The sequence below is a fragment of the Ovis aries genome, chromosome 12 (assembly GCF_016772045.2).
Source record: "Ovis aries strain OAR_USU_Benz2616 breed Rambouillet chromosome 12, ARS-UI_Ramb_v3.0, whole genome shotgun sequence".
NCBI classification, from domain to species: domain Eukaryota; kingdom Metazoa; phylum Chordata; class Mammalia; order Artiodactyla; family Bovidae; genus Ovis; species Ovis aries.
The window spans coordinates 79,413,291-79,422,929 of NC_056065.1; the positions used below are offsets into that span (position 1 = coordinate 79,413,291).

Genomic DNA, 9,639 nt, shown 5'->3' on the forward strand with positions numbered 1-9,639 from the left:
CTTCACTTTCTGCCATAGGGTGGTGTCATCTGCATATCTGAGGTTATTGATATTTCTCCCGGCAATCTTGATTCCAGCTTGTGCTTCATCCAGCCCGGTATTTTGCATGATGTACTCTGCATAGAAGTTAAATAAGCTGACCATATACAGCTTTGACGTACTCCTTTGCCAATTTGGAACCAGTCTGTTGTTCCATGTCCAATTCTAACTGTTGCTTCTTGACCTGCATCCAGATTTCTCAGGAGGCGGGTCAGGTGGTCTGGCATTCCCTTCTCTCTAAGAATTTTCCATAGTTTGTTATGATCCACATAGTCCTCTGTGGGGTGGTGTTTGTTTTTCTTCTTCTTTTTTAGATTCCACATGTAAGTGAGACCATACAGTCCTTGTCTTTCTCTGGCTTATTGCACTCGGTGTGATGCTTTGAGTTCATCTGTGTTGTTTCAGATGGCAGAATCCTTTTCTCTGTCTGTGGTTGGTAACACCCCATTGTACATACACAGCCGCGCTTCCTTTCATCCACCAGTGGGCACACTGAGGTGGTTTCCGTATCTTGGCTGTTGGGAATGAGGCCGCCTTGGACATGGGAGTACAGATAATCTTTTCAAGTTAGTATTTTTGTTTCCTTTAGGCGTGTACTCAGAAATGGAATTGCTGGGTCCTGTGGTAGTTCTGTTTTTACTCTTTTGGGGACTCTTCACACTGTCTTTCCACGGCAGCTGCAGCAACTCACATCCCCACTTGTAGTGTAGGAGCGGGTTCCCTTTTCTCCACATCCTCACTGACACCTGTTTTTTCTGGTCTTTTCGACGATAGTCCTTTTAAAACAGGTGTGAGGCGACGTCTCAGTGTAGCTTCGACCTGCGTTTCCCTGCTGGTCAGCGGTGCTAGGCGTCCTTTCCTGTGCCTGTTGGCCGTCTGTTCGTCATCTTTGGAGAAATGTCCGCTGGGCCTCCTGCCCGTTCTTGTCGGGCTTCGCTTTTGCTGGGGTGGCTGCGGCTGCTGTTGCAGTATGTGGGTTCTTCACAGATTTGGGGTCTTCATCCCCTGGATCAGGTTACAAGCTGCCAATACTTCTCCCGTTCTGTAAGTTGTCTTTTCCTCTTGTTGATGATTTCTTTCCATGTGCAGAAGTTTTCTAGGCTGATGAAGCCCCTTTTAGGGTGGTTTTGAAGGCACGAAGCCTTGCTCTTCCCAGAGCAGGAGCCCACCTGCTGCTGGGGTGGAGCTAAGCGGACTCGCCCTTGGGCCAGGACGCCTCTCCAGTCTGAGCCCTCAGTGCTGCCTGGCTGCCCTCGGGATTGACGTGGGGTTACCCTGAAGTGTCTGTGTATTTTGACACGGACTGTCTTTGGCGTATTCGTCCCTCCTTCGGATTGTAGTCAGCTGTGGCTGCCTGAGCATCATTCTGGTGCTTCCGAGCTGCTGCTTCCACTGGTAGACGGCGGGTTTTGCACAGGCTTGGCCTGGAGCTCTGCTCGGCTCTGCACATTGCCTGCTGGCCGCTTTGTCACCGCACCGCACCGTGTGCACTGCCTGCGCGCTGCTTCGTCTGTAGAAGTAGGAGATTTTCCAAATTGAGCAAGGGTTTGTTAGGTGGTTTATCCTAGGTCTTTTGGTTTCTTACCTCAACCCTCATTGATACATTTTTCTCCTCTAACCCAGAAACAGTGGAGCGTCAGTCTGGCCTCACGACTCAGGTTCCTCGTCTGGTGACCGGGGGTGGATCTGATCTCGGGAATGGTTTAGCTGTGACACAGTATTTTAAGGACTAGGAGATAGGGTTGGGAAAGAAACGGTTCTGTAAGCCTTTAGTTTTTGCTTCTGGTGGGGAATGCTGGTTCTAAACATCTGTGCTTCCTCTGTGTTTCTCTTCAGTGAAGTATCAGGACTTGGCTCATCCAGCCGTTTGCTATGAAAGGTCAATGTGTTATGTACCAAGGGGGTAGTGACTTACTCTTACATAGCTAGTGATCTGAATTGGTCCCCCTTAAAGCAGTTCTACTTCATGGTGAGCAGTGAATAAATCTGTAAAGCCTGGACTGCCTCACATGGAGGTCACACATGGACAGTCTGTACATGTTGGTCAGGAACATGTTCGGTATCACTTCAGCTTTTTACTCTGAAACTAATCATGCTCGTGTTTTCAAGTTGCTTATACAGATTACCTGATCTCGGAAGTGAAATGTGGCTCTTGTTTTAGTAGAGAAAAGACTATAGCAGGTACACGTGCCACTTCCTGCAGAAAAGCAGCTTGCTTTTGTCTGTGCCTGGTGGCCTCACGGTGTGTGTGTGTGTGCGGGGCGCTCGGTGAGGAGCTCCTGCAACCTCTTCACGAGGGACCCGCTCTCACCACGTGCGGTTCATGCGTCCAGTGCACCTGTGAGGCCTGATGTTAGAGGCAGTGAGGGACACAGGCTACGGTGGCATCTGAGAGACTTTCTCATCTAAATTACGTTTCTAGAAGGTCACAAAAGTTACTGGAGCTGAAGACAAACCTCAGAAACTTGTACATAGACAGTGAAAAACCTGGATCTTAGAAGGGAGGAATATCTTCTAAGAGATACACGTGCAGAGAAGTTGGCTTGGAAGAGCAGTGTGTGTTAGGTAACTGCTGACAGCGTGGTTCGCCGGGAGGCAGCCAGAGCACCTGGTCACATGGCCGTGGGGTCGTCCCAGCAGCCCTGGAGGCGGGCACTGTTCCTGACTCCAGTTTATGCCTGTGGGGGTCCCACCACAGTGAGCAGAGTTGTTGTCCAAGGCGCCCCCACGGCTTAGTGAGGCAGAACCGGCGTTGACACCCAGAGCCTGCTCTGGAGCCCTCCTCATCGCCACACCCCGGGAGTTTGAGAAGACGGCCGAGGTCTCTGTGCCATCATCCTTTATCGCCCTCTCCTTTCTAGATGGCAGCACTCGGGGAAGCTCGCGCACGAGAAATGGAAGCCTTGCAGTCTCTCCGACAAGCCAATGAGGGGAGACTGCTGTCGCCCGTGCACCATGTGGAGATGAGAGTCTGCGTGTGTCAGAAGGCCCCCGCGGCCCCCATGATCCAGTGTGAACTCTGCAGGGATGCTTTCCACACCAGCTGTGTGGCGGCTCCCAGCATTCCACAGGGCCCCCGAATCTGGCTGTGTCCCAACTGTCGGAGGTCGGAGAAGCCTCCACTCGAGAAGATTCTGCCCCTACTGGCCTCCCTGCAGCGCATCCGCGTCCGTCTGCCTGAGGGAGACGCGCTGCGGTACATGATCGAGAGGACCGTGAGCTGGCAGCACAGAGCCCGGCAGCTGCTCTCATCAGGGCACCTCGCGGCCCTGCAGGACCCAGTGGGCTCGGGACTGTTGTGTGGCAGGTGGCAGGCCGCAGCAGGACAGGTGCCAGAGACCAGCAAGGTGAGCCTGGGCCCTCTCTGCTGGTCTGCAGACAGCTCGCCGCCGTGCCCCTGTGGCTCTGGGCGCTTCTGCTGCCGGCGCCTGCTGTCCTTGCAGGGCTCCGTGCTCCTGCCACGTTGTCTGCTTCCTCTGCTCCCGGTGGTCAGTCTGTGGAGCAGATTTCACCTGCTCATATATACATATGGTTTCCCCATGTGTGTGTATGAACCTAGGTATTTTTAATAGATATACTTAATTTTTTTTTTTTTGCTTAGCTATTTTTTTTCCTGCTTCCTATCATGTGAGTCACTGAGCAGAAAGGGAGTGTGCCTTCTTCTGTGTCTTATTGCTTTTTGAGGAAAAATTAAGTTTTGAAGCATCTTTTGTACCATGTTGCTTCAGAGGGGAGGCAGTGGGTTTCACACTATCTGTGGTCTTGCTGCCGAAAGCCTGATTCTTAATAACCATGACTTTGGTGGCGAGGGTGGGGTCCTGTCTTCTTCCGCAGAAGATAAGAAAGCGCAGTCGGGAGTGCAGGGTTCAGTCCTCTTATAAGGCCCACCTGATGCCTCCCCGATGCTGCGGACTCTCCAGCAGAGTCACTGCTCCTCCCTGGTGCTGCGCCAGCGGAGGCCTGTGGTCTGCAAGGGCTGCGTGAGGTGCAGGCTAGACATAGCAGACAGAGGGTTGCTTCTGCTGTATTTGTTGTCTTTCTTTCTCTCCCCCCCCCACCCCCATTTATTTCCAGCTTCTGAAATACAGTGCCTGGCACTGAGCAGGTGATGTGTTTAAGTCTTTGCCTCATAGTTGAGTTGTGGCTCTTCGGACAACCTAACCCACATTGGAGACAGTTGTGTCCCTTACACATGCCGTGCTGGGGAGTTTCCTTGTGTTAATAAAGAGGAAAGACACAACTGCTGTTTGCTCATTTGTGGTCAAAGGACTGTTGTTCTAGCCCCTCTGATAAGCTCTGAAGAAGGTGGGGACATGAATGGGAGTGCTGTCTGGCAGTTCCTCAGTTGGTTTACCCAAAGGGCTGCATGTCTGTGTCAGGCAGGTGAAAATCCCCCCAGGAATCCAAGAGGCTGTGTGATCTGCCTCCATGCAGAGAAAAACTGACTTACTGCCCAGTAGTGCTCTTCACCTCTGCAGTCAGTCCAGGCACAGCCAGGAAGGCCAAAGGCTCGGTGAACAGGAGTTGGCTTGGCCAGATCTGAGATGCCAAAGGCTTGTTTCAGTTTGGGAAAATCAAGTCCTGCTATATGCTGCCTGATAACCCAAGCTACTTCTATCAGGCTGGTGGGAGTCTTAGTCCTGGAAGAGCCTTACTGTGAGATGTTTTCCTTCCGTCAGATATCTCAGCCTCCTGGCCCCACGTCCTTCTCCTTGCCTGACGACTGGGACAGCAGAACCTCCTATTTACACTCTCCCTTCTCCACTGGTCGGAGCTGTGTCCCCCTCCATGGTCTGTATTGATCACCATCGTCATGATCGTTGTTGTTGTGAGGGCTTGAACAGTAACAAGTGATGCTGCAGCAGTTTCCTGCTGCGGATGATCTGGAACCATTGAAAAATGACTTTGCTCGTGTATGTGGGATGCGTGTTACTGTGTACTTGAAAGGTGGGAGGAGAATCCTATTTAAAGGCTTGTAAGTGCAAAAGAAATAGAAAGGAAAGCTTTATATCCACTGCTTTCAGGGAGGAGTGGACTCATCCCATGTCAGCTGATAGTTAAACAGCAAGTGATACGGTCAGATGCTCAGTCACGGGTTCACTTGTTGCTTCATTACTCAGGAGACTTGAGGGGGCTGTTCGAGACCCTGCTTCTCTTCTGTCCCTCCTGCGGGTGACTGTTCCCCGGGAGCTCTGCCTGGAGCCCCGGCCCGTGAAGAGTGCCCGGCCCTGAGACGGCTGTCCAGGCAGAGGCGTGTCTCCTGCGTCAGCGCTAGACTCAGTCTCATTTGGGCCTGTTGGGCTGTGGCTCTGGGCACAGGAAGTGGCTCCACTTGACGTGGGGAGGGTGGCAGTTGGCTGGGTGGCCCTCCTCTCCTCATGTCACAAGGAGTGTCCCCGTGATCTGCTCTGGTCTTGACACAGGTATCAGCCCAGAAGTGAATGAGCTGCTGATGGAGGCCCAGCTGCTCCAGGTGTCCCTTCCTGAAATTCAGGAGCTCTACCAGACATTGCTCGCAAAGCCGAGCCCTCCGCAGCAGGCTGACCACAGCTCTCCAGTGAGACCCGGCAGTGAGAAGGTGGGCACTGGGGTTCGGCGTCCCCCCGTCTCAGCGCCACCCCCTCTCGACGTCACCCCCTCTTGATAGCACAGGGACGAGACGCTGTCTCTGATCCAGGAAGAGATGCCGACGGCGGCTGGGCTCACAGCCTGGGTTCTGGAACTGGTTCTTAAACCACTGTGTGAAAAGCTTTTCTTTTTCATACGGCGCTTCTCATCATTTCCATGTGATAATAGCTAGAAACAGGATTATTCTTGTGTAAGAGAAATCCTGTTAGATGAAAGTGTAACTACAGCTGGAAAGGCTTTCATTCTCGAGTCAACGTGTAACAGATGCGGTAACTCTGCTAAACGGAACCTGACAGCTGTTGGTAGGACCAGGTGGCTAGACCAAGAGGGCCCGTTTTTGTGCTTCGTTCTTTTTGGCTGCACCACAGGATCTTAATACCTTGACCAGGATCAAGCCTGTGCCCCTTGAAGTAGAAGTAGGGAGTCCTAACCTCGGGAGGTCCCGGGGGGCCTGTTCCCAGTGCTCTCTCCCTTAAGTGCGAAGGCCCCGTTTCTCAGCAGCGTGAGGTGCTGCCGCTGCTGCATCCTGCTAACGGCATCGCTGACCCCTGAGGATATAGTCGAAGCAGGAAGACAGCATAAGGGTAGACCCTGGCGTTTAGGATTGATTTTATTATTTCAGTACCAAATAGGGTAGCACATTACCAACTGTGTTCAGTTAAAAGCACCTTTTTTCTCTAAGGGGCGGAGATGTCCTTTACAAAGGACGGTATCGGTCTGGTTTCTTAGCCACCTGAGGGTCAGCATCTCCCAAGAAGCTCTGTGGACGTCAGGCATTTGCTCGTGTGTCTGGCCTCTCCCGCCTCCCGGCACTGCTGGGCTGGTGTGAGGCAGTTCACGTTGGTGACACGTTTGTCCTCCAGTGTTTGATGGGCTGAACGGCGAAGTTAGGTGGTCCTGTGGGGTGGGGTGGGCGAGGCCGGGAGCAGGGGCAGCCTGTCTTGGTTTCGTGGGGCGCACCTGTTGCTCATGCCTGCGGGTGTTGACACGGCAGCTTTAGTGAGAGGCAAGCCGTGCCCTAAACTGGGCTTGCCGTCTTCCTCCCAGAGTGACGGCTGCCGAGGGAAGCGAGACGGAGCCAGCGGCCTCAAGAGCAAGCTGAAGAGACGCCTGGAAAGAGAAGGCCTCTCCAGTGAGCGGTGGGATCGAATCACCAAAATGCGGGCCCCCAAAAAGAAGAGAATCAAACTGAGCCACCCCAAGGACACGGACAGTCTCAAGTTAGAGAGAGAGTGTAGCTATGAGTTGGTCCCCTCTGCCGACACGCAGTCCCTGCCCTCAGACTCGTCCTCCTCGGAGCAGGAGGACTCTGAGGACGAGGACGCCATCTGCCCGGCCGTGAGCTGCCTGCAGCCAGAAGGAGACGAGGTCAGTGAGGTTTGGGCCGTGGAGGACATGTGTTCCCTTAGCTCAGAACCCTGTGAGCACCAGCTCGCCCGGCCGGGTCTCTCTCCTGCTTAGCTGCCTTGAGCCCGTCTGAGTGGATTGCTCACCCTCCCCCACTGGTGTCTCTGCTCTCTCAGCGCTCCTGGGTCTCCTCCCTTTTCTCGAAGAAACTCTTCCTCTGCCCTTTCCTTTCCTGCTCCTCCGGCTCTCGCCGCCCGGCGCTCAGAAGGTGGGGGGGTGCCGCTGTCGTCCCTTTGCTTACTTGTCACGGGGCGACCTGTGCTCGCCCCGCTCAGCCACCGCGTGGAGAACAGCTCAGCGTGCTCGCCTGGGCTGCCGTGCCGGAGGTCCCGTGAGGGGCAGTGGCTGCCCCGGCCGCCGGGCCTCTTCTCCCCTGAAAACCCCGTCTCCCTGCTCTCTGTAACCAGGTGGACTGGGTCCAGTGTGATGGCAGCTGCAGTCGGTGGTTCCATCAGGTCTGTGTTGGTGTCTCTCCCGAGACGGCCGAGGAGGAGGACTACGTGTGCGTGCGCTGTGCGGAGACGGACGCGCCGGGCCGGAGATAAAACCCGCAGAGCCCTTCTCAGTCAGGGCTTGGCCCGGGGACTCCCAGTTTCTCAGCAAAGCTGCAGGACTGGCGTTCAAACCAGCCTGTGAACGGTGCTATTTCTATTCCTTACGGGATCATTTTTCCAGAACTCTTTGAAAAAAAGAAAAAAAAAAAAAACAAAAATTTTTTTGACACTTTTTGTATTTTTTTCCTTAAGAGCTGTTTGTGGTTGTTGAGATTTGAAACGCTGACTGTTTTTGCAGGGGTTCCCACCAGTTTGGAAGGATTGGCGCTTGCACCTTCTCATGTACAGCATTAAAATCTCACCTCTTCCTGGGGTTTACCGGCTGAGTCCAACTCGGTTTCAGTGCCCAGAAGGGCCCAGTAAATCCTCATTTGAGGAATTTCTCTCTCGTTTACTCTGTTACCATATTGGGGAGCTTAAGTTTTTCACTTTTGAGGTTTTTGTTTGTTTTCTTTATCCACTTTTGTTTTCCTGGTAGACTAGGTTTATTTATCTAAGCAATAACTTCCATGTTGGTTTCAGTGGCTGGAATTAAAACCAAACAAACTTCCAAACAGTGTGGTGCTTTAGCATCTGGCGGATGTCCGAACACAGACGTCTGGCTTCTGGTGTCACTGGGGAACTGGTGACAGAGAAGAGGCTGCTCCCTAAGCACCTGTCACCGCTGTTCTGGCTCTCCGCACCCCACCCCCCGCCTGCTCATTTGGAAGCTTGTATCAAGTGTTGCGGTTTATATTGTGGAATAAATCCTTGGTCCTAACGTAACACTACCTGCTGGTTATTCAGAGCCATCAGCCTACAGCTGCTTCTGCCCCTACCTGTGGGCCATGAAGAACCCGAGGGGGGCTTGCTTTTGCCTCTGCCCACCCAGGGGACAGCAGCAGCTGGTGGTAGCCTGCAGATATTAGGGAATTCTTCTGTATCCTGCTCTGTCTGGTGGGCCACATGCCTCCAGTCCCCGCTAACAAAGACCCCCTTTCCTCCCGTCTTCACGCACCAGAACCTTCTAGAAAGCCATGCTGTTTTTAAATACGCTTTCTCAGAATGCTGGCGGATCATTCTGTCCCTGGGTCAGTTCCCGGCCTCAGATGAGCTCTCCTTGGGGGGATGATGTCTTTATTCTATTTGAATCGACAGGAAGTTTGGTTTCAGGTTAGGACCTCAGAAGGCATCCTCACGGAGGCCTAGGAGAAGGGGGCTCCAGGGAGCACTTGGGAGCAGCCAGGCTCCCCTCCCATCAGCCTTCCTCTCTGACTTGCTGCTGTTCCCGATCGTAGGTGGGTCCCAGCCTTTGCACACCTTTTTTTCTCAGAGGACCCTGTTCCGCACTGGAGAAGACGTTCTGGTGAACAGACTCTGGCTTGCTTTTCCTGTCCTGTGCTAATGCCTACGTCCCCTACATTCTATAGCCATAGACCGGAAGATGGGTAGAAACAGCGGTCTTTAATAAGCAACAAGAAGAGCAGCGGCAGTCTGCGATGTAGCAGAGATTCACATGTGTACTGCTCCCTTTTATGCCATTCAGTCAATTAAATTTCTTTAAGAATGACTCTGAAGCGTCTCCAGTTTTCCCAGAGTTGTCTTCATATTTCTCCTCATCTTACGGGTTTGTGGGGCCAGTGGAGGAGACTGTCCAGAGTGCGGCCTGGCATTAGAGCAGTTTGATTTACAGTGTTGCGCCAGTCTGCTGGTCTTGGCCTTTTTAAGTGTCCAGATCCTTGGAGCCCCTGGCGTCGGGGCAGGATGCTGACTGCCCCAGTTCCACAGAGAGAGGAAGCTTAAGGCCACCCTGCTCCTGGAACAGAGCCTTGCCTGTGGAGAGCTGCTCTGCCCGTCTGGGCTGCCCCTCTCCTGCCCGGCCAGCTTTGCCGCTTCACCTGGAGGGTTGTGTGTGATCCTTGACAGGAGCACCCTTGGTGCTAGAGATCTCTGCCCCTCAGGGATGGGGGAGGCAGGAGTGAGTGGGAGCTGCCCCTCCCCGGGTGAGACCGCTGGCCCTTCATACACGACG

At 53.4% G+C, this 9,639-nt stretch overlaps 1 protein-coding gene across 5 annotated transcripts in view; it reads left to right on the plus strand.

The window, feature by feature from the left end:
* Positions 1–9,177, plus strand: part of KDM5B (lysine demethylase 5B) — a 69,097-nt gene extending 59,920 nt beyond the window's left edge. For all 5 annotated transcript variants that reach the window (XM_015099415.4, XM_027976023.3, XM_060396791.1 and 2 more), the window contains 5 exons: positions 2,901–3,386; positions 4,719–4,830; positions 5,463–5,617; positions 6,715–7,035; positions 7,482–9,177. In XM_015099415.4, coding sequence (XP_014954901.2) covers positions 2,901–3,386; positions 4,719–4,830; positions 5,463–5,617; positions 6,715–7,035; positions 7,482–7,619 — 1,212 coding nt within the window. In that variant the 3' untranslated portion in view covers positions 7,620–9,177. The remainder of the gene's footprint in view (positions 1–2,900; positions 3,387–4,718; positions 4,831–5,462; positions 5,618–6,714; positions 7,036–7,481) is intronic.
* The last annotated feature ends 462 nt before the right edge of the window (positions 9,178–9,639 follow it).